The 24,414-nt window shown below is 41.4% G+C and overlaps 2 protein-coding genes across 2 annotated transcripts in view; one reads left to right on the top strand and one right to left on the bottom strand.

Moving 5' to 3' along the window:
• Positions 1 to 9,656, top strand: part of etv4 (ETS variant transcription factor 4) — a 38,854-nt gene extending 29,198 nt beyond the window's left edge. The window contains exons 8-12 of the mRNA XM_004080637.4: positions 1,369 to 1,437; positions 1,955 to 2,002; positions 4,083 to 4,255; positions 7,517 to 7,618; positions 9,142 to 9,656. Coding sequence (XP_004080685.1) covers positions 1,369 to 1,437; positions 1,955 to 2,002; positions 4,083 to 4,255; positions 7,517 to 7,618; positions 9,142 to 9,369 — 620 coding nt within the window. The 3' untranslated portion in view covers positions 9,370 to 9,656. The remainder of the gene's footprint in view (positions 1 to 1,368; positions 1,438 to 1,954; positions 2,003 to 4,082; positions 4,256 to 7,516; positions 7,619 to 9,141) is intronic.
• A 537-nt stretch (positions 9,657 to 10,193) lies between these two features.
• dhx8 (DEAH (Asp-Glu-Ala-His) box polypeptide 8) lies at positions 10,194 to 24,414 on the bottom strand. The gene is made up of 23 exons (XM_023949422.2): positions 20,980 to 24,414; positions 20,379 to 20,464; positions 20,220 to 20,292; positions 19,987 to 20,078; positions 19,787 to 19,893; positions 18,511 to 18,867; positions 18,257 to 18,401; positions 17,959 to 18,162; positions 17,642 to 17,729; positions 17,450 to 17,547; positions 16,564 to 16,711; positions 15,998 to 16,179; positions 15,724 to 15,918; positions 14,310 to 14,495; positions 14,032 to 14,242; positions 13,400 to 13,581; positions 12,799 to 12,939; positions 12,564 to 12,719; positions 12,339 to 12,476; positions 11,996 to 12,124; positions 11,478 to 11,674; positions 11,222 to 11,401; positions 10,194 to 11,139 (listed from the first exon to the last, which is right to left on the bottom strand). Exons 1-23 carry the CDS (start codon positions 21,200 to 21,202, stop codon positions 10,920 to 10,922), a joined length of 3,738 nt encoding a protein of 1,245 aa, XP_023805190.2. The 5' UTR covers positions 21,203 to 24,414; the 3' UTR covers positions 10,194 to 10,919.

Below are 24,414 nucleotides of genomic sequence, written 5' to 3'. Positions count from 1 at the left end.
GTTTCACTTACAGATCCACATTCCAGTACTTAATCACTGCTTTTGTTACACAAAAGACACCGCATGGTTTTGCCCCACTGTGCATAATTAACTCAGAGCTCTCACACCCAATCTATCTTTTTGCTGGTAGACATATTATTTACAGTATGATTGAGCAGGCTGGCCTGGAATGGAGGCTTTGATTTTCCCAAGCGGCATCTTATCGCAGCCTCTGCATTCTCCAGGACTGAATCGCAATCGGACCTTCAGGCATAGAGCTGCATCTTTCCGCTTGCTTTTCTTAACGATACAGTTGACACCTGCTGCCCCCCCCAAAAGGAAATAACAAAAAAGAAAAAGAAAAAGAAAGACAGACACATGCTCTGAGGACAGTGAGTGACTCATCTTTTTTGTGTGAACAGACAGTCAAAAGAAAAAGAAATCCTCTCACAAAAGGTGAGCGGCTTAGGTGCAGGAAGTTAAACACAATGCTCCGTACGGAACGTTGTGGACCATGGTGAATGTGCGCATGCAAAGAAAAAAGCAAGGCTTATGAGAGGCAATATTAAAAAAGCCAGCAAGTGTAAAGACAAAGTGAAGACACCAGATTTCTGGTCTGGAGAAGCTGCTTTGCCTAAAAATATCAAAAGAAGAAACATTTAATGAATCGTTCTAGAAAACGTTGAAAAAGCTTTAAAGTCCCACTCTAATCTATTTTAAAAATGTTCCCAGTGTTCTTTTAATTATAATTATTCCGTTTTTAGCCTAATTTTCAAAACTTGTGTTGTTTTCACCTCTGAGTTGTGGGCAAGACCATTGGCGGGGAGTAAGCCTGCACTCCTTTCCCATCATCGCTTTATTTATCCTCTCTCTAACTTACAGCCCCTTGCAACCCCAATCTAAAATTACTGGTGCAACAAAAATGGCGAGCAATAATGGAGCTATCCAGCTGTAAAGTTTTGAGCCAGATGCCAGCTCAGACAAAAGAAAATGCTCCTGATTTAGATAAAGAAACACTCAGAAATGCAGTTTAAGTTTAATTTTCTTTATATATGTTCTCTACCATGAGAAATGCTACAAAAACGTGTTAAAAACACCTTTTTGGGTTAGGAAATGGTTTATTTCAAGCAATCAAAGTGAGTATAATGCACAAAACAATACAATCAACGGAGTTTTACATCCATACAAAGATGTATCAAACATAGGATAATTAGTCATTAAATCATAGTTGCTCGAAAGGGATTGGAAGGAAGCAAATTTATATATTCCCACCCCTGTTCTATTAACCATTTTGTTAACATGAATAATCATTATCCAGTTTATAACTTCACAACTTTCATCAGAGTTTGTCTGAAACAGTGAAACAACCTTTTTTTCTTTTTGCTACAGATGTTCCTGGATGTCCCTCCATGTACCACCACAATGAGAGCTACCCAAACCCCCAACACAGCAATGAAGGTAATTTTCACATTTCACATCCAGTCAGTTCTCTATTTCCGAATAGGAAATCTAGTGATCATTTCAGGTTTATCTACGTTTAGCTTTTCAGGTTTAAACTCTGTGGTCATTGGCTAACCCATGTAGACTGTCCCTGTTTTTATTGGCCAACTAGCTGTGTGTCTGTTTTCATTTGCCTCACCCCTACCTCAAAAATCCCTGAATAAACATAACACCTGGAAAACGCTCACGAGTTGCCCAGTATAAAAAAGAAAACAACCCCTCCCTTTGCTTCCTTTATTTTTATTGCAGCATTTTTGGTCTTTGAGATTTCTTGTCCATCATATTTGGAAACTTTTAAAGCCAAAACCTTCGAGTAATTTAACTCTGACATCCACTCTACTGTTACTGGAGATGTTATTTTTAGAAGCGTCAAAGTAGATCAGTGCTATTCATGCATGAACGTATATTTGTATTAGGTTGGGAAGCTTGGCACAGATCCTACATGTACTAACCCAGCTCTCCCCTCGTCTCTCAGGGTATCTGTTTGAAAGTGACTCCCGTGTGGTACCGGAGAAGTTTGAAGGTAAGCCCGCCTACCCAGAATCCCTCTGCATCTGCACACTTTTACTTTACTTTACTTTAAAGTGTAAGTCGCAGCAGCCAAAAATAAGGAAGATAAAATCATATGTAAATCGCATTGGAGTATAATGCTACGTTCACACCGGGCTTGGAGACGAGCAACAGTTTCCAATGAAAAGTCTATGTCAATACACGCAGATGCACATTTCAGGCTTCCACGTTTAAAACTCTTGCATTCACACGTCACAACACAAGTTTGAAGTTCTTTTGCAGACTCTACTGAAAGTTAAACCAGTTGAACTTGGACCAATCAGGGACTCGGATTTGGTGCATGGTTAGCTAACTTTTCCGAACATGGAAGTACCAACTTTTTTAAAATCTATCATGAATGAAAATTATTAATTTTGGTTTATGCCCGGCCAAAACTATATGACACCAAGTCTTTTATATGTCGGAATAGAGCTGTTAAAGAAAAAGCCTGGAGTAAGATTTGCGGGAGTTGCACCTTTTTGACATTTGACAAATATTCTGATAACCGCTAACAAATCAACTAAACTCTTTATATCATTTTAAATCACAACATTCGTAGAATTCCACATCCTTTTTGTCGTGGAGAGGGTGGCAGCGGTTCTTCTTCTGCATTGCTTTCAGTAGCAAATACTGATAAAAACACCTACAGTGCCCTCTAGAGGTTGTTCCTGTTAAGTTTATAAAAATCACATATAAGTTGCACTCCTCTGCAAACTATGCAAAAAAAGTGACTTACAGTACAGACCAAAGGTTTGGACACACCTTCTCATTCAAAGAGTTTTCTTTATTTTCATGACTATGAAAATTTTAGAGTCACACTGAAGGCATCAACACTGTTAATTGACACATAACAGAAAAGTGTGAAACAACTGAAAATATGTCATATTGTAGGTTCTTCACAGTAACCACCTTTTGATTTGATTACTACTTTGCACACTCTTGGTATTCTCTTGATGAGCTTCAAGAGTGTTACCTGAAATGTTTGTCACTTCACAGTTGTTCCCTGTCAGGTTCAATACGAGTGATTGCTTGCCTTATAAATGGGGTTGGGACCATCAATTGTGTTGTGCAGAAGTCAGGTGGATACACAGCTGATAGTCCTACTGAATAGACTGTTAGAATTTGTATTATGGCAAGAAAAAACCAGCTAAATACAGAAAAACGAGTGGCCATCATTACTTTAAGAAATGAAGGCCAGTTGGTCCAAAAAATTGGGAAAACTTTGAAATTGTCCCCAAGTGCAGTCACAAAAACCATCAAGCGCTACAAAGAAGTCATGAAAATAAAAAAAACTCTTTGAATGAGAAGGTATGTCCAAACCTTTGGTCTGTACTGTATACTCCGAAAAATATGGTACTCAAAGCAGTCCTTACAGATGACCGGGTCCCAGAGACAAGTATCATACCATCTTAAGACCTGTCAACTGGATGAATGAGAACCTTCACAGACAAATCTTTAGACCTGGTACGGACCTTGTCCACCTTTAAACCCAGGTTTCTGTGCACCAGGAATCTGTGCTTGTTGTTTTGTCTTCAAGCATTCTTGTTATGTGGGTCACAAAGGAAATCAGTTTCCCATGGTGCAGCTGCAGGAGGTTGAATGAGGAGCCTGAAGTGACGGCTCTGGTTCATCCAGTGAATTGTTTTGTGAAAGATGTCAGCAGTAACTCAAGCCGTGCTCCTCGTGTTCCCAAGAATGTGTACTACATATCCAATGACTGCTAAACAACAAACATGAGCTGATGTTGTTCAGTTGCTTAATGCTGTTTTTCATTTGTCTCTTTTTATGGTAATGTTCAATCTTTGGTTTATCGCCATGGAGATCTATTTGTCTTTAAGAAACACTTGTGTCTCAAATCAGCTCGAATGCGTTAATGGGTTAGTCATCTTTTGTGCGGGTTTGAAACATAAAAAGTGCATATAATGTAATGTAATGAATAAATCTTAATAGTTCCACACATTTATATGCTAAATGTACATGAAGTAGCAAAAGGTAGTTCTCATAGATTTGTCGAAATACTTTGGTTTTCACTCATCCCTGTGTCCCTTGTCCAGGTGAGGTCAAACAGGAGGGCGGTGGTGTTTTCCGCGAGGGGACACCGTACCAGCGCCGTGGCTCCTTGCAGCTCTGGCAGTTTCTAGTGGCTCTTCTGGATGACCCAGGCAATGCCCACTTCATTGCCTGGACCGGCCGCGGCATGGAGTTCAAGCTCATTGAACCGGAGGAGGTAAGTCTCAACTCTAAAACTTTTTTCACAGACAGAATTCCTGAACCAGGACTACCATCTGACTTACTCTGGAACCTTGCCAGGATAAACACTATGAGCAAATAGTCCCTACTACAACATGAACCAACTCAAGCTGAAAGACCTTCATGTTGACCAACTGTATTACCAAAAATCCCCTCTCAAGGCCCGATTTGTACTTCATAGCATTTTGTGATCGCTCGGGTTGCATTGGTTGCAAAGTGAAAGACATCGTCCTAATCACTGCGCAATGTGACACAAGCTGATGACATCATCCATGATTGGAATTTTACGCCTGTACTACATGTGCATATTATGCCATTTAACTTGTACTTATTTTGAGCAGTCAAAAGACGCGGTGGCGGAGCAAATTCGGTCCAGAAACTTGCAATTTCCATGTCACAGGATTTCAAAGAGAAGGTCGCTTTTACTCCATTCTTAATACAAGAGGGGTGTTACTTAATTTAATTCTGACTCAATTCCAAAAGAATACACATATTTTCACTGCATAGTTACTTTCTAATGCAACCGTAACTTCAGCTTTAGTTGATAAAGAGATGGAGCAGGTGGCAAATAATTTGAATGTAACTTTTTTTTCATTGTATAGTTATTTGGTATGTTGAAGCTGATAAAATACAAGAACAAAAAAACAGATCTACCATCTATCAACCTTATCAACGTATTTATATAGAGGAAGGCATCTTCAAGAAAAACTTTCCATATAAAAAAAAGCTTTATGTTAAAAACAGAAACTCTAAGATCCCTGCAGTATATATCACTATAAATAAAATACTAAACCACTGAAACGCTGCAGACAATAATGTCGTCAGGCTTGAAAACTATAAACACCACTCAGAAGTTAGCCGCAGTTATTGCGGAGACTCGCATGCAAAACAGCCCAACCTTTGTATATCATAGACCACACGATTGAGGTGGGGATGAGATACGATTGATGCGCTGGCCAATGGAAGAAGAAAAATACGGCGATAAATGAAACATGGTAAAAACACTTTCACGATGCACAGATCACCCAACAACTGACTAATTACTGGACTAATAACAGGAGTACGTATTTGGATCTATTGATCAATCAATAACCAATTTAGGCAAGACAAAAGGGCAAAATCTAAAGGCCTGTTCACACCGGGACGAATTTCGCCGGCGATTTTAGCCGACGTTTAACGCCTCGTGACTAAACAAAGGGCACCAATGAGAGTGTGCACACCGACGCGAAAAAACGCCACGCGTCAAAGCGTCAAAAAAAAAAAACGCCTCGGGTTCGTTTTTTTTTTTTTGGCGCCTCGCGTCGAAATCTATTCGACCAATGAGAATGGCGCTTTTGCACACGTGTCTGGAGCTTCTGAAGTTACAGTAAAACACAACTTAGGGGCGCTCAAACACAAAACTGCCTTGCTAACAACACATACCAGCGAAGAAGATAGACGTCAAGTAGCGTCTACACTGCCGCGAAGAAATAATGACGGACATTCTAAAATATCCCCGAACCAAGCACCAGTTGGAGCTACTGGTGCTTGAAATATTCAAGTTTTCTTTGTTTGATTCTGACAAGCGCGTAAATACTTGCCCTCTTCTTCTGAGTGAAAAGCGACTTTAAGAAGCGTAAAGTTGCGCAGCGCCACCTTGTGTACAGGAGTATTTCTGTTTACATTAAGCGCCATCTAATGTCAGGGAATGAAATTGCATCTTCGCTCGGCTCATCGTCAGCGAAAATCGCCTAGGTGTGAACACAAAAAACGTGGCGAAAAACGCTGGCGAATAACGCCTGGCGAATATTCGTCCCGGTGTGTACGGGCCTTAATGTTGTAATTAAAAAAACTGCTTGAAAAATGGGGAATACACAACATTTGAAACAAATTATATCATGACATACTGATTACAGACAATCCCTTGTTAAAACTAGCTTTAATTATGCTTAAAGTTTCATCAAACTGCAATCAAGGCTGGTGAAGGTGGTTTTTCCTGAGTCTGATGTAAACTGGAGCCACAGGTCTTCAGGTATGGATTCAGAGGTGTTTTGTTTTGACAATCTACAAAGATGTGGCAACCTCATCATAAAACTCCAAAAGATTTGAATAGCTCCAAAAGAAATCTATTATTTTAGATTTAGTATAAAAAAATACTGGCTTGGCCTTTTGCTTAATTTCAGTGAAAATATGTCTTACAAAAGCTAAATCTGGAAGGTAAATCTTATCAGATCTGTATGTAAACATTTCCACACAGTGGGTGGATCTCAAAGGAAATCAACCAAGTTCTCCTCTGAGTGACTTTATTGCTGCTTTAGTGTCTCTCCCCTTATTGTTTGATCCACCTTCCATTACTCCTCTATTCATTATTTAACACATGAAATGCTGAATTGATAAATGAAAGACTTCATAGAACTCCCCCCCCCCCCCCCCGCCCCGCCCAAACCTGCCACTGCACACTCTCACCTGCCTGCATGAGACATTCTCTCAATGTTTAAGTCTGCAGTTTGATTGGCTGTGTCAGACGCCGTCCATTTAGGTGAGGTTTAATACAGCAGGTCCATATTGTGTTCTCCATTATCTTTTTACAGAACATTAAAAATGGATGGCCTGAAAGTCATATAAGAGCAATTAGAACTGAGAGCGCACTCAGAGACCAAACTGTGGTGCTGGCTGTGCAGCCATAGTGGGATTCATGCTGTCTTCCTGAGTCATGACTCTCAACAGTTGTAACCCCCCCCCCCCAAAAAAAGAGAGGTTTGTCAACGTAAAAATCCATCACTGCTGCAATATGTTTGGGTGTACACCCCCCCCCCCCCCCCCCCCCCCCCCCCCATCTTACCTGGATGTGAGAGGTTTCACTCCTCTGTCCGAGGTGGGACTTGGTTCAATTTAAAGCCAGAGCTGTATTTCACCAACAACCAGCCGTGACTCCTGTTTATCTGCAAACACTGAGGGACTCTGGTTGCATTCAAGTGGTAATGGGTGACATAAAAAATAAGTGAATCCACATGTGAAGTCCCTCCCTGGCCTCAGCATGTTGACACATATAAAGATTAACATGGGGGAAAACCTTATTTGTGTTTGAGGACCCCTAGTGGCCACAGCCTTGAATTGCAAACACTTTTCTCTCTTTTTTGTTTGTTTTTTACTCCAGCTCTGACAGTGTTTACTCCAAATAATATTAGTTGTCATTCAAAATATTTGAAACAATCACTACTTTCTATGGCTAAAGCATTATAATGTTTTCTTTGCACAGGTTGCCAGGCTCTGGGGCATGCAGAAGAACCGTCCAGCCATGAATTATGACAAACTCAGTCGCTCTCTGCGCTATTATTACGAGAAGGGAATCATGCAAAAGGTAAAAAACACACATCTAATGTTCGGACTTATAAATCCTAGGATTTCAACGCCTCCTTTCTTAACAGTTTATGTCATGCAGCTCGTAAATATTTGTATTACAGCTTTACAAATGAGTTATCAAGCATTAATACCAGCGTTTGTCTTAAACCTTTGTTTTAAAAAACGTTATTTTCAAAAATGTTCTTTAAAACTTTTCAGAAACTTCAGTCGTGATTGTATGTTAATCTTAAAAAATGTGTGATTAATAATAAGAAAATAATATACATTTCTAAAGGTGCATTCACACTGGCAGGTGTGATTCACACCAGGGTTTGCAGGCTGGAAAGTCTGCTTCTTTTGGCAGGTGTGAAAGGTCATCTGAGCTCTGGTGCGGATCAAATGTATCCAAATATGTGCCACTGAGAGAGCTTGGTTAATGTCAGGGGCTTCCAAAGTGTGGAAGTGAAGTAAAGGGAGTAAATGATGTAAGCATCGTGTATCACAAGGAGTGAAATAAACTTCTCACAGCGAAAACTGTCCAAAAATAGCGCCCCCAACTGAGCAGCAATTGGAGCGGATAATTCCTAAAAGTTTGGTCCTTTTCAGTGACCAAAGAAGACCATATCTGAAAGTAAACAAAAGTAGACAAACGTTTAAAATTTATCTGTTTTTAGTGTGAAAGCAGGTGGGCCTTATAGGGCCTTATTGTTTGATTTTTTCCCCTTTTTTCTTACTTATGAGAAGCCAACCTAGCTTTTCCTGTAAGGTTTAGGGGATTTTTTCCCCACAGTCTCATTTTTGTTCAGAAATATTATTGTGGAGCCTTAGCATCCACAATAATAAAATAATAAAATAAAAAATATATATCCTTATCAAAGACCAACTTTCATCAGAAGAGTGTGTAAATGCACACTCTTCAGTTTTAGTAATGATTTCAATCATGTTTCATCTAAATTCCTTTTCTGGTTAATGACTCATTTCGATAATCTTTTAAACTATTGTAAAAGCGTTCCCAGTGGTCTTTTAATTATGATTATGCTGTTTTTAGTCAAAATCCAAATACCTTGGAAATGCAGAGTTTCTGCAGAGCAGTGGCAGTTCATTAGAAATTTACCTCTGACTTGTGGGCTTAATTTTGTTTATATGTCCCTCACGTGAAAAATGCTACAAAAACGTTCAAAATACTGTTTTCAGCAATGATAAAAAAAACTATTTTAAAGCGTTATCCATAATCCTCCCATAAAATATGTTAATAAAGTAGTACTTTAAAATAACACAAAAATAATTAAACAAATAGGACTGTTACTTCATTTCAAAGCTAATTATATAATTTGTAAACTACATAAAATGATGGCGATCCATTTGAAAATTGAGAAAAACTGGATAAGTAAAAAACTAAGATAAGTGGTCTGTTGTAGTACTTCACTGCTAGGCTTAACATGTTTCTAGCTGTGAATGCAAGACATTTAGTAGTTTTTTTGTAGAAAAGAGTTGTCCAAAGTGAATCCTTCAGATTCAGACTTTGTCTCTTGGTCTTCATAGGTGGCAGGGGAGCGCTACGTTTACAAGTTTGTGTGCGAGCCTGAGGCTCTCATCTCCATGGCCTTCCCTGACAATCAGCGGCCCAGCCTGAAGGCCGAGTTTGAGCGATACGTCAACGAGGAGGACACGGTGCCGCTGTCACACCTGGATGAGGGAGTGACCTACCCCCCGGAGCAAGCCCCTCCAAATGTGGGCCCCCAGCCCTACTCCAAAGGCTATATGTACTAAAGCCAACCACCTCTCACCTGCCCCCCCACCCCCCAACGTCAGACATCCTCCAGCCGTTCCAACCCACCATCCATCTTACACAAACCCAGCGTCCCCCCTTGCACATGTCCTCCCCGCCCACTTGTACATAAGGCTATGGTGATTTTGTTTTTAAATTAATCTCATTAGGGATCTTTTTGTTTTTAAGAGCTGCATTCCTCTCACATCAGAGGCCTACTCAATACTTAAACATGAATGTGTTTGAAGAGGTTGCTTAATAATAAAGATCCATAATAATAATACTCAAACTGGAGTCCAGAATTTTCATTTTTTTGTAAGTTCTTTTAACTTGCCTGTGGTTTTAAAATTTCGATAATGACATCTAACAAAAATCAATAAACCTTTGTACATGTGGTACATTAGTGTCTCCAATGATTAATGTTTGCCTTAGGAGTTTAAATTTAATTATTAAATTTAGTCTATATCTGATTATTATGCTGAAAATGTAAATAAAATAAAATTAAGAACTGTAGCAATATATCTTCACTGTTGCTGGGTGTCGTTTCTGGATTAGACTATCCAAAAACAAAATTATGTTCCATAAAGGTCAATCTTCCAAATATAGATTTAACCCTTGTGCTATCCTAGGCACTTTAACATTTCGAGTTGGGTCTATCTTAGATGACCCACACCCTTACATTGAAGTGTTATCCTACCATGACAAAGGTGACCCAACTCCCAATGTTAGGCAGTTAGGCAGTGCCTAGGATAGCACAAGGTTTACACTTATCCATATAGACCAAAACAATTATTTTTTAAGCAAAATTACATTATTTTTAGCAAACTTGTCAGTTTTGGGGATTTATTCAGTCATACATTAAAGCCGAAGTACAATTCAATACAAAAAAGGTGAGAAAAGACTATTGTATAAATTCACATTTATAAGCACATCTTTGCTCCACTAACGACCTACAGACATGTTTTCATCAGTTAAAAGATTTCCAACTGGTTTCTACTGGTTGTCTGCTCATAGCCTCAATCGCTTCACATAGTAATGATTAAAAATTGTAGTTTTTCCTGTTTTACATGGTGCTTCAAAATAACACTCTTTGACAAAGTTCCAAAACAGGAGTTAAAAAAATGTGGCCGATTATAAATCATTTATTTTTTTACATTTTACAATATTTCATCAAACTGTTTGAAAAAATTGGAAGTCAATTTAAGAACTGAAGATCCATTTACTGGAAACAAACTGAGCACCTATAGTACTTTTTTCATGGACAAAATACATCAAACAGACTTTTGCCGCCAAAGCTTCATCCGTTTGAACCAAAAGACCACCTACAGGTGGCTCAGGTGTCCACATATGCGCTCAGTTTCCTCCCAAATGACAGCAGAAAAACAACCATGTTTTTAGTTCTGACAGGTGAGCAACTCCAGGTTTTTCAAAACATTTAAATTCCTGTTAGAGTGGAAACAAATGCTTCCAAATTACGAATACGTGGAAAAAAAAGGGGTCATTTTTATACATAAAGAAAGAAGGAGAAGTGTCTGGACGCTCCAAGCGTTTATCAGCGGCGTCTGAAGGCGCGGGAGATCCTCCAGGCGTTGGGCTCCTCGTAGCGGTTGTAGAGCGGCTCCAGGCGCTGCTGTTTCTTCTGCTTGCTGAGGCGCGTAGGGTCCGACACTTTGAAGAAGGCGGGTGCAAACTCCACCAGCCAGCGAGGGTCGATGGTGGTCACCTCTCGCATGTACTCTTTGGTGGTCAGCACCAGCTCATGGTACACAACCCTGCAGACGAGAAGGAGCAGAAATCACACACTGTTGCGGGTGGAGGGCTCCTCCTAACCGTGGGACAAAGACGGACTCGTACCACTCAGGTTGCCGGTTGAAGAGAGCGCTGGAGGGGTGGATGTACACCACCTGCTGGTCTATGAGGGTTCTGTAGCCCTCCTGAGGATCCTTCTTGGCTGCATTCCTGAAGAAACCGCTGCAGATGGCTTTCTGAACTCGGACCGTGGCTTTCCCACAAGACACCACATCCAGCTTATGCCTGCAGAGGAAAAACTCAGGATTATAGGAACACAGAAGGCTGCTGCATTTTTATAACCGGGTGCAACAAACTCCACCTGTCCATGATCCCCAGCATCTGCTTGCGGATATCCTGGGCTCGGCGCAGGGAACGAGCCTGGATGAAGTTCTCGTAGCACCACGGGTTGGAGAACTTGTTGTTCTTCCAGGAGTTGTAGACAGCCAGCAGGGTCAGGTGGTCACCTTCAGGCTGGTGGAACTTGGCTTTTTTCTGGTCAGCGAGTGCCTGCTTGTCCTGAGACAGAAGAAACAGGTTAACATTTCTGTCTCAGCCAATAAATGTTTTTCCCTCGATGTTTGTGAGGAGAAACAGAGGAAACACATGCCTAAATTCTGTAGATTAACAAACAGGAAGTTTCTTTTGAAGCACTTATTCAGGGGGTTGGTGCAAATCTAGACAAGTTTGAGCACCAGGGATTAGAAAACAGACCTCTGCTCATCCTAAACTGGATTATCCATAAAATAAGGAAACGTTCTGCTAATCTCTAGTTGTGCTGAAACAAACAAAGTGTGTCACGTTGACTCAAACTTAAATGTCAGACAGCGAGCAGCGTACTTTAGGTCTGTAGAAGACGTTCTGCACAGAAAGCATGGACACAATGGTCAGCATCTCTTCACTGCAGCCCAGGTGGACCGACATGATCAGCATCTTGCAGAGCATGGGCTCCAGAGGAAACTCCGCCATCTGCAAAACAACACGTCACAGAAAAACGTAAGTAAAGGGTCTAGAAAACAAGAAAGAGGTGAGGCAGGTTGGTCCATTTCTGTCATTTACTGTTTTATTTTGAAGCTCAGACCTTTATTTTGGAGGGCATTAGCCCTGCAGGATTCAAACATGACATCTTAAACAGAGATAAAAAGACTGGATTCTCCAAACGGTTTGAGCTGGAACATCTCACCCTTCTACCCAGCCGTGTCAGCAGACCCTCGTCGTCCAGCGCCCCCAGCGTGTAGAGCTGCTCCATGGCTGTGATCAGGGTCTCCATGGGGGGAGCATCCATAAAGTCGAAGGACAGAAGGTCGTTGATGCCCATCGCCTTTCAGATAAAACAGGTGTGTGGATAGAATTGTTAGAAAGTGGATCCCAGTGAAGGTCAGCGATCACAGACTCTGGCTGAACACACCTTCAGAGACAGCACTGTGCTGGCCAGGTTGGTTCTCTGGATCTCTGGCACATTGGTGGTCAGCATCTCGTCTCTGTAAGCCCTCTCTGTGTAAAGCCTGTAACACTTACCAGGCCCAGTTCTGCCGGCACGACCCGCTCTCTGCTTGGCCTGAGCCTGAAATCCATTAACAGGATTTAGCTCTCCAAACCTTAAACCAGTAGATGGAATCTGGAGGCAAGCATCCCGCTAGTACCTGTGAGATGGGAGTGACCACGAGCTGATCAATGCCGGTCTTGGAGTTGTAGACTTTTTGTTTGACAAAGCCGGGATCCACCACGTAATAAATTCCATCAATGGTCAGGGAGGTTTCTGCGATGTTTGTGGCGATGACAACCTACCAGAAAAACAGCAGGAGTTATGCTTTTCGGAAAAATATCAGTTCAATGCTTTAGAACATTTGGCCAAAAGAAGGCCGTCAAAACGGCCTCAAAAACAATAAAGAGGCAAACAAACTGAATCAATAACACTGGGTTATGTGATTTATGTCAGGTGTTAGCACAATCAGTCACTCGTTTATTTTAAGACAGTTTTTCTGTCACAAACTGAATTTGGAGGTAATTAATATTTGATGATAAAGTCGTTTTTTTTAACAAACTGCTTTTGAAAATAAGGTTTAAAAGCTAAAAATGTTGAAATTTTAGTGTAAACTACATTTCTCTAACGTTGGAATTCTTAAGACAAACATTTAAAATATTTGATATTTTAGAAGCAGTTTTTTTTTGGAAACATCTTTTTCCCTTAAGAACAAAAGCAATAAGATGTTCAAAGAGGGTCAAAGGTGACGGTTCAGGCACCTTCCTGCTGCCGGGTGGAGCCGGATCAAAGATCCTGGTCTGCATCTCGCTGGGCAAAGCCGAATAAACCGGCAGAATGATGAGTTCAGGAACATCCGGTCCCAGAGACTTCATTCTCTCATACAGGATCTCACAGGCGGTGTCGATCTCTTCCTGTCCCGTTAAGAAGACCAGGATGTCACCTGAGGGGGCAGAGAACAAGGCGAGGTTGAAATGTTTGTTTTTTCATTTGAAACTTGTTCTGTCCAAGAACTGAACAAACAAATTGGAGCTGAAGGCCTTTTGTGTTGGACAGGTTTTACTATCACAAAAAGAGGTTATAGAACTTTGAAAAGCCAGAGTGTAATTTTTTTTTGTTTTTTTATTTGTTGGTTACATTTAGTGTGTGTGGGGAGTGAGAGGGGAAGAATGTGAGGTGGGGGGTAAGGGGGGGGGGGGGGGGGGGTGGAAGAGAATAAAAGGAAGAGAGGTGGAGAATGTGGGGGATACAAGCGCTGATTTGAATAAGTTTCGATTATTTTAAGCTGTGTAACATTTATACCAGATCTGCTGGAAAGACAAATATTGAAATGGACTCTGGTCAGAGTCTTTACAGGAAGAAGAGCAGCTTTTCTTTGATCTTCCAGACTGACCTGGAGGCTCAGTCAGATGAATCTGCATGACAGTGATGAGGCTGGCATCCAGATAGTCTGTCTCAGGTTCTTTGGTGTAAAGAACCTCTACTGGATAAGTTCTGCCTGGAATGGTGAAGATGGGAGCTTCATAGAAGTACTGAGAGAACTTGACGGCGTCCAGCGTGGCTGAGGTGACGATCAGCTTCATGTCTGTGCGCTTCTGTACCGTCTGGATACAAAGATCTGATCAGAAAAGCTCTCTTTTATATAGAAAAGAAACGTTTTTCCTTTCCAACCTTCTTGAGGAGGCCAAAGAGAACGTCAGTGTGGATGGTCCTCTCGTGGGCCTCGTCCAGCATTATGATGGCGTACTGACCCAGCTCAGAGTCTATCAGGCACTCTCGCAGCAGCATACCATCTGTCATGTACTTGATGACCGTCTCTGGACTGGTGCAGTCCTCAAACCGGATGGTGTAACCCACCTGGAGAGCACACAGGGGAACACTCAATAGAACCAAAGCTTTTTTTTTTTAAAGCGCCACTGAAAAAGTTAGTTTGAAATATCAACTTCCTTTAGGCAAACTTTCTTCAATCTATTGACTGTTTTACTTTTAAATGAACAGTAAAATAATTCAGGAAAAGGTCTCTGCTCAGATTTTGTGGCTACAGACTCCAATGTGGTTGTGTTGGTTTAAAGGGCCTGTATCAAGCAAAACAGACCTTTTTTTTTTTAGCTTTAAGTGTTTTATAAAGTTCATTCCTCACTATAAACAACCTCAAAGCGCTATTTTGATCTATTCACGCACTTCTGAGTATTCCTTATAAAAATCAACTCTCTGAGCCCCTCCTAATCCCCGGAAACAAGCGGGTTCCCACATTGTGAGGTAGATAAGTGAGAACAGCCCCTTCCAAGAAGAGTCTGCATTGCCAGCCCCACCCACAGGCTAACACACACACACACACTTTCTCCACGGAGCTAGTGGTGATCGGCTAAAACGCTTTCATTTATATGCACAATTTGCACAGCTGTTTTTGAAAAAATTTGTATTTTTGTTTTCGTGGGCGAAACGCAGACACTCTAGGTTGACGTCACGTAATGGGCGGCACCGACATGGAGAGAAAGGCGGAGCCTCAGAGATTGCATCGTCTTAGTTTCAGGTAGGAAAACAAACTGCAAATAATTAATTTTTCCTTTAAAAAATCCATCTTTAGTTTGCCAAAGGTAATACATTATAATGTATCTGGATGTGGTTTACTCTGAAAGGCTCAAGAAAAGCATGATAGGCCCTCTAAAGGCTGATTAATTTGTTTGTTTGTTTTTTCTTTTCTAATAACTTGCCCTCTTAGATAAAAGGTGCATAACATAACTGGGGGCTTGTCCAGGATTTATTCCATTTAAATGTAATTGTTTTTGGTATTTATTGTGACCTTATCTTCAAATTTTGGACAAAATATTGAAATAAAATAAAATGCTGACTACAAAATCTTTAGACTTTAAAGAGTTGCTCAGTAACCAAGTTAAACTAACTGGCAACAAGCTTATTTAGCAAAAATGCGACACGGGAGATTTTCAGATAAATGTTTTAAGCAGATTTTGTGGATGAAAGAACCGATAAGAAGCAACGGCTACACATGACAAGTGGAGGATCTCAGGGAACATCTACCACCACGGGTATTTGGAAATCCGACAATATTAGTGAATAGACTGACCTCTTGACCCAAACAGCAGCCGTACTCCTCAGAGACCCTCTTAGCCACCGACATGGCGGCGACACGGCGGGGCTGCGTGCAGCCGATCTTTCCTCTGGCCGTGTAGCCCGCCTCTGCCAGGTACTGGGTGATCTGGGTGGTTTTCCCAGAGCCAGTCTCTCCAATGACGATCAGGATTTGGTTATCATGAACGGCCTATAGGAGATTGGAGAGTTTAGGAAGAATTCTTTTCTTAAATGTACTAATTTAGTCAAAATGTTTCACTTTGAAGCACCTGAACAAGCTGCTCCTTCAGCTTGTAAATGGGGAGGCTCTCCCTCTGCTCCAGGATGGAGAGCTGGGTCTTCTTCCCATAGGAGGCCTTGTTCCCTCCAAAAGCATGCTTCTTCCACTCTGGGATGTCGTTGGGCATCATGCCTATGCCCCTCATGTTAGCAGCGATTTGCCTCCCGTCCACTGTAAAAGAGGAGCGAGCTTCAGTCGAGTAAATGGTTTTATAGAAACCCTGTCGCACAAACATGCAACATGTCAGCACGCCGGAGGCAGGACGAGGCCGGCCTGTGGAAACACTGGAGACACGCAGGAGCGCGGAAAGATGATTCATCCGGCCAGATCAGCTGGGGAGGGGGGCTGCAGGAAGCCAGATAACCATCTCCAGTGCTGGCGGGCCGGAAGGCTCGTCTGCCAGAATCAAGGAAGTCTCCAGCTCAAACCGGAATAACATGCCGACTAAACCAGAAAAGTTTGTTTGAATCTTGTTAAAGCTCAGCTTTTAAGGGATATCTCCTCAGTGTCAATTTCTGCAGCTGAATTTAGAAGCATGTGGAAAAAGGGTCTGACCGTCTGGGAGGGGGTCGACCCAATGTTTGTTCAGCCCCATGGGGATGGAGTCCATCTCTGCCTCTCGAGCGGCCTGCTTCAGCTCCCGCCTCTCCTTAGCCAGGGCGCTCTGCATCATGGCGGCCTGTGACAGCGACCCATCCGGGTTCTGGGGGGGTGGGGGGGAACCAGAGTCAGAGCTCAGACAGAAAAACGACATGCTCCTATGAAAAGATGTTTTTCTACAAACTTTTACAAACTCCTGTTTTGGATAAATAAAGCCTCTTTTTACTTTGGGTTTCTAACAAGCAGGGACCTCCCAATCGGAGAAGGCAACCTTTGTGAAGAGAAAGCTCAGCTTTTGTTTTAAAACCGAGTTTGTGTCAGTTTTCTTTCCACAACATCTTGCAGCACTAAGTAGCGTTTTAAGGCAACCAGTTTTCAGGAACTCTGCCATCTGTTCCGACTGGATTGACTAAGAAAATGTCTGAGTTCAAGTAACTCACACATCAGCAGCACTCAGACAACAGCTACCAATACTCATAATAGAAGTTCAGCTGAGTTGTGGGCGAGCCTGTTGCTCTGGGGTTCCCTGCTTGTGGTCCGCCCGGCGTATTTTCGACATCACAGATACGCTCTTTTTCAAACAGCTTGTTTTTCGGCTGCTCCTGATTCACAACAATTTGAATAGAGAAATACTCAGAAATTCAATTTGATTCATAATTCTCTTCATATATATCCTCCATCTGCATGTTAAAAACACCAAACACACCATTTTCATCAGAGTGGGTCTTTATAAGGTTTATAGAAAAGCTTGTTCCAACAAGATGACATTTACGACATTTAGCTGTTGAGTTCAGTCAGAACTGTTGTTATTCAGTCTGAAGCGACAGGGAATTGAGTTTACCTTGACGATCTTAACAGGACTCATGTCCATGCTCTGTTTGGTGTGTCCTCTCAGAAATGGGGGTTCCTCCTCCACCAGCTCGATCTCCAGATCTTCATCTGCAGGAAAGTGGATTCAAACTTTGCATGAAGTTCTACTTTATGGGTTTTGTAGCAGACGGAACATTTATAGAAGTGGACGACTATTTCTTACCTTCTTCGTCATCAACTTTAGGCAGGATTCCTGTCTCGTCATCAAAATCTGGGAATTCTTCTTTGGACAACACATTGGCAGCAATCATCTGTTTAACAACAAAAGGTTCTGTTACCGGAAAAAGTTCCACAAAAGAAACCTCACAAAAGAGAATAATGTTCAACAGGTTATGACATCAATTTTTTTGACCGATGGCCATTTAGATTAGAGGCCAATTAATTAATTAGTTATCAGTAAATATATCCGTTTTGTAATTAAATAAAGAGGCAGTCATCTCTGTGAAAAGCAGACACTCAAATTGTAAAACTAGAGCACACCTGTTTGATCTCCCACTTCTCGGGGTCAGAGATCTTTGTGAGTCTCTTGCGCTCCAGAGTGTCGTCCTGTTCCATTTCGGGGGCGTGGCCAAGGTTCAGGTTGGAGGGTCGGTCAGGGTTCCTCATGGAGACCTCTTCTCCTTCTGGACCAACGTTCCTCCTTCTGTTCGGGTTCAGATCTTCTCCTGTGTCTTGATCCACATCCTGGCGAAGGCAGATAAATCAATAAAAGTTAGGAGTTGCAAAGGTGAGAACATGTCAAATCTTTCTTGAAGCCATGAGTCAATCTTTTATTTACCTTCATACTCAGACTGGTCTTTGAGCCTGTGAACGACAGCACCTTCACTTTGACTCTTTGACCCTTGCTGACAACGTCAGCCACATTGGCGACTCGTCCCTCTCTACGCAGCTCAGAGATGTGGACTAGTCCCTCCCACCGCTTCCTAAACCAGAAGAGTTCACAACACGAAGGCACAAGAGCAACAGACCAGGAAGGTCAGAAAAATCTTTGAAGTTATTCAGGGTAATTGATTTTTTAAACCCCACACTGACCTTAATCCCTCCAGTTGGACGAAACATCCAAACTGCATGATGCTGGTGATCTTGCCATTGTAGATGTCCCCAACAGAAGGTTCCTCTGGAGGGGGGCGGTCCACATGTTTGTCCTTCCAGCGGTCTCCATCCCTGTCCTGCTCCTTTCGGGGACTGGGGGAACGGTCACCCCAGCGGGAGGACTTCTCCCTTCGTTTGCCTCGGTCTCTATCTCTGTGGCGATCTCTGGAGCGAGATCTGGATCGAGATCGAGAACGATGGCGCCGCTTCTTGTCTCTATCTCGATCCCTGGCTCGGTCTCGGTCTCTGTGTCTGTCTCTGCTTCTACTTCTGCTGCGATGCCTGCTTTTATCCGACCTAAGATACATAATTGCAAGAAACTCAAAGTACATTCTACCCTGGAGAGGATCTCCCCAGTCAGCGTTTTCCAACCACGGTCAGAATCATGTCATTGCAGTTCATAGTGTATGTAACACATCGAATCTGTAAACACACTTAAAACAGCATCACCCGAATGTAAAAATCGGGTCTACAAGCAAAAAAAAAATGTGCAAGTTAAAATGTTTTTAATTTTTTCCAACCCAGTGTAAAATATTCAAAGTTTTTGGTTCCTGACAGCTAATAATTTTTCTTATTTTATAAAGCAATCACCTACATTGGTCAATTTTTATTTATTGTTACATAAAACCAATAAATGCATTTTGCAAAGAAATCTTTTTCTGGCTTTTTTATACTGAAAAAATACCGAAAATGTACCAGACTGAGCCCTATGAAATTCAGAACTAGAGCTGTGACGGTGTGGGATTGCGGTTAACTGATGATTTTAGGTGTCACGTAAAAGCCACTGCGGCGAGCAACAAGCCCCATGCTCCGCTCCATTCTGCTACATTCCCTGGTGGACGACTAGATCCTCGTCGGAGCTGGTTTCTGGCCCAAAACTGGATAGCTCCAATAGATGGGTGACGAAGAGTGGGGGCGGGCTTGCTCAGTGCCAACAGTTTCAGCCCACAACTCAGAGTTAAATTTCTAATGAACTCCTGCTGCTCTGCACAAACTAAGTCCTCATATGACACAGATTTTTGGATTTTGGCTAAAAATATCATCATCATAATTAGAAAACTACTGGGAACGCTTTGAAACTATATCAAAAGAGGATCAGACTGGGACTTAAAAGACCTTTTAAGAATCTGTGGTCACACTGTTTACTGTTTCCATTTTACACAATAAAACAAACTTCTATACAAATGATTTTATTCTACAAAAATCAAAGTCTTACTTTGTCTTGCCCCCCTTGGACTCTGCCCCACTCACGCTGGGCATAAACATCTCAAGCTCTTTCATCGCATCAGCTGCTACTTTGACATCGTCCTCATCCAGGTGTTGCTAAAGTATTCAAACACCAAAAAAAAGTCAAATGTCAGCATTTTTTCATTAAAAAATGAATAAATAAAGTGATAAAATCCTTTCCCAACTTACTTTTGGTACAGGATCATCGGGTCTACAGAGTGCGGGGAACATCTCCTTTAGCCTGTCTTTCTCTGATTTGGGTTTGACAGATGCTTCTGAGACTGAAAGAGATAACACTTGCTTAGTTTAAACGAGAAGCAAACAAAATCACTATTTATGGATGACTGATCTGAACTATGTTTGGTATAAATATGCATATTAGCTGTTAAATCAGGAGAAAATGTTCCTCAGCATCAACATACCTTTACTCATTGATGCTTTGGATGGAGGTTGCATCGTCTGAATGAGTCTGAGCAAGTTGCTGATGAGAGAATCCTGAAAATCAAACAGCAAAACGAGGCGGTTTTCAACAGGAGCCACCGGAGAACGGGTCACAGGTCAGCGGCTGGAAGTGGACTTACTGTGAACTCGGCTCCATTTTCAAGTAAAACAGCTTTGAATCCATCAAAGGCTGGTTGTTTCTCAGCGAGGCTGATGACGAACTCAGCTGGGAAATGAGAAACAGAAGGTTTTTTCAACAAACACAAAAAAAGACCTGCAAATTTACTGGATTAATGAAAACGTTATATCAATTTATGAATATCTAAAAATGATTAATCCAATGAAGGCTTATTGAAAGATATTAGTTGTTGCTTTCTACGGGAGTCTTTGATGTGATCTGTAATTTGTTCATAGACTTAAACATTGACATTACTGTTTTTCGATCAATTAAAAATAAAAACTATTCAATATGCCACTGCGTGCCTGCTGCTGAAAAGAAACAAGCTAACTACATAGCTAGAAACGTATTTTAAAATAAACGAATATTCAATACGTAAGCTAGGTCATGCGCGCATGACGGTAACAGTATTCTTAACATGTTTAACTGTTGTTTGTATTCTTTAACAAGGAATAAACATTGGGATACGCTTTAGTTTGTTTACAGCCACATAACAGCTAGTTAGCCTAGCAAAAGCTAACTAGATGTTTTTAAACAATTCGGAGTGAGAAAAAAACACTCACCTAAATCCTTGTCGTTTATTCCTAAATGATTGTCGAGCTCCGTGCAAACCTTGGACACTAAAGACAAGTATTCGAGCTGCGACAGCTCTTCTAACCCAATGTCTGCCATCCTCCACGAGCCTTGTTTTTGTTCAGAGATCGTAGCAGACAGCGGACAGGTTAGATATTTAATCACTTCCGGAGTAAACGGAAATACGATCCTGGGGATTTGGTAGCTTATCATTTCCTGCTACACGATGGCGCCAAAGCTTCGATAAATAAAACCCATTAAAAGTTAAGGAAAGTGGTAAAAATAGAATAGTGAAAAAAATAAAAATAAACCCACCTGAAGAGTAAATTTAACTGCTGAAAGTATAGTTTTTTTCTATGGCAAATATTCTTTACGAGATATTCAGTGAAATAATAAGTTTAACTTTATATATTAGTATATGTTATTTCTCTACTTGCTTTAAAAGAATGCTTTTATCTGCTTTATCTCCTCTAATTTTATGTGGACTTTCAGTGTTGGGGTTTTGTAAAGACGGTTCAAAAGCAGGATGCCATGATGGGTTCAAGCCAAAGTAAACTAGCAGATCTTTGAGTATACTATCACATTGTAGTAACATTTTTATCCTTATGATAATATACCTTAAATTTGACACATGCTGTATTTTTTGACACATCAGAGCTATCCGGCTTTATGGGTTTAAAACTCTAGAAATTACACCTAAACTACTTTTCTGAGGCTTTTTTTTTTAAAGAAAATGATCTCAAACCAGAAAAATAAAAATTTTTAAAAAAGAAAATTGGACGGTTGAGAAAGTTGAGCATGCCAGGGACTTGCATTTGATCAATTACAGTGGCAATTCTGCATAACGTTGATCCCTCTAATGAGATTGTATGGATGCTTAGATTGCTCTAACCATGGTCTTCAGCTCTTCTGTGTTGTTGAACATCTGGTATCTCATATCTTCCTATTTTTTATAGCCCCGAACATTTACAGGATTTAGGTCAGGTGAGTCTTAATCAGTTTCAGGGATACCAGGCTCTCTAAACCAGGAACTGATATCCTTGACAGTGTGGGCAGAACTCAAATCAGCATCTCAATAATGCCGGTCAGCCATGAAAACCTTTGGGAAATAGCTGCTCTGACCTTGGATTGTACTGAACACGGCACAAATATCAGCCTGGGTTCACATAGTTATAATGATTTATTCAGTAGAAAAAATATTGAAAGGAAAACAGATTAAGGGCTTTTATAAATCCATATTGCATCTGGAGTGAAGATCACTTTTAATAGATAAATCTAAAATACTTCTGCAGGCCTAACATACTCTGAGCTGAAGCTGGGAAATGTGTCGCTAACAGTTACAAACCTCGGATGTGTACAGATCACATGTTACATGTACATGTGTGCCCTCGGAGGATTTCAGCTGTGAGATTAAATGAAACAAAACAGGGAACGAAAGAAAGACAGACATAAAAGACAAGTTTGTTTCTTTTGGAGCAAATTCCAAAGACTGCATGAGATGAGAGTCTATGTGGAAAAGCAGTGAAAGTGTAGAAGGTTGCTGAGGCCCACAGTGTGGATCCGCACTTCTGCTGGACTGCCCAAATAACCAACCCTGTGCACCAAGCTTCCTTTGGTTGTTTTAGCAGAGCTTTAATGTACACAGTGCCTTCAGGATGATGGGATCTGCTGCAGGGTGCACAGAGCTAAACATGCTAAGCGCACTGTGAGGTGTCTTGCTAGTCCACATGAGTCTATCGCTGTGCAAAAACACACACCAAAAAAAGCTGGCTGGGAGAATAGGAGTGTGTGCAAACAGTGTGAGAGTTGAGCATAAATTACAATTGACAGCCCAGCTGGCTGCAATGGTCTCCTGCTGCAGACTGGAAAATTCCAAGCTGTGACAGAGCAGTGAGCGCAAAGAGTAAGGAAGACACAGCAGAGAGAGAAAGAGGCATGAGGAGCAGGAACCAAACAGCTGCTGAGGGATTGGTTAGTGGGAAAGCTGCACTAGCCAGATCACAGCTGATATCCACTTGCTAAATTGAGGGGTAGCAGTTAGCCTTCCAACAACATTCATCCATTCATTTTCAGAACCTGGTTGATCCCTTTTGGGGTCACAGGGTCGCTGGATCTAACCCATCAACTTTTGGGAAAAGGACACCCTCTGCTGTAAGGCCCCACACTCAAACTCACACACATCTAGGGGCAATTTAGTGTCATCAATCAATCTGTGAGTAGAGAGCGCAAACCACTACGCCCCTGTACAGTGTCTTCCTACAACATAAGCTTAAAAAATGAAAAATCAATTCACATCTTCACTCTACAAAGAAAGAGGTGGTTCAGTTTGGACCCATTGCTAAAACAGATCCTTTGATTTTATTGTTGTGTCTTAGATTTATGTAACATTTTCATGACATGAAGGTAGTTGGTGTTAGAGTAGAGGACGCTGAAGGCAGGGTCAGATGGAGGAACCTCATTCACTGTGGTGACCCCTAAAGGGAAAAGCCAAGAGGAAAACAAGAAGAAGAGTTATGCAACAGTTTCATGTTTTTGCTGACTCTGGAGGTGCAAAGTCTGTCAGCTTCATGACCAACAAAATCAATGATAACTGCATTTATCTTCAGTTAAGAGTTTTATCCATGGAGAGGCATTTTTTGTGTTGTTTGCTAAATAAATGACTGTTGGAATGACTTAAAAGGCCCACTAGTATAATAGGTATTTGTAATATGTTCTTATGGCATTTTACTTTTAATTGCTAAGAAGGTACATTGATACGTTTTTAGGACATGTAGATTATTTGGATTGTGTTAGAGGCAATGTGTATCATGTTAAAAGTTGTTTTAATGAGCCTGCTTTCATCCAACCACATTTCAATGAGTTGGTGTGTCTTACTGCTGCTCCGTTACTCTGTTTACATCATGCAATGCCTGGCTGCGGTTGCCATTTTGGATTAGTTGTTCTGCTCCGAGCACAGAGCCCATTCAGACTTAGGAAATCTAAGAGTGAACCGAAGCTCACCTCGAAACATGGGTCAGTGAGCGGTTCTTGGTCCTGGACCAGAGTCCGCTTGGGTGTATTCAGACTGAAAGTTTATTCCAGATTGTCGGGGGAAACAAACTCTGCTTTACTTTAAGAGAGCCAAATGTGACCAGTCTGAATCCACCCTAAATTCAAAGTTGCATTTCTGCATATTTCTTTATTCAAATTCTGAATCAGGAAGACTTAAATGTAAAAAGGTAAAAAAATATGCTGAGTGAGCCACAGGCTTCCTGCTCTGCTCCATTCCTATGCATCCACTTGTAGACAAATAGATCCTAGAACGTCGTACTTTTCCTCGTCTGAGCCGGAGTCTGGTTAAAAACTCCACGGCTGAATAGCTCCAATATTGCTTGCCATTTTTGTTGCATCGTTAGTGTTCGGTTGGGGTTGTAAGGGGCTGTAAA

This window comes from Oryzias latipes, chromosome 19 (genome assembly GCF_053564925.1).
Source record: "Oryzias latipes strain Hd-rR chromosome 19, Olatipes_Hd-rR_3.1".
NCBI classification, from domain to species: domain Eukaryota; kingdom Metazoa; phylum Chordata; class Actinopteri; order Beloniformes; family Adrianichthyidae; genus Oryzias; species Oryzias latipes.
The sequence above is the reverse complement of the archived record's forward strand: the minus strand, read 5'-3'. Positions and strand labels throughout refer to the sequence as shown.

Excerpts from the sequence above, each read along its gene's own strand:
- dhx8 (XM_023949422.2), bottom strand. The coding sequence starts at position 21,202 with ATGATAAGCTACCAAATCCCCAGGATCGTATTTCCGTTTACTCCGGAA. Across the intron at positions 20,293-20,378 it reads AAAATGGAGCCGAGTTCACA|GATTCTCTCATCAGCAACTT; the intron begins GTAAGTCCACTT and ends TTTGATTTTCAG. Across the intron at positions 16,712-17,449 it reads GTCCTGTTAAGATCGTCAAG|AACCCGGATGGGTCGCTGTC; the intron begins GTAAACTCAATT and ends CCACCCCCCCAG.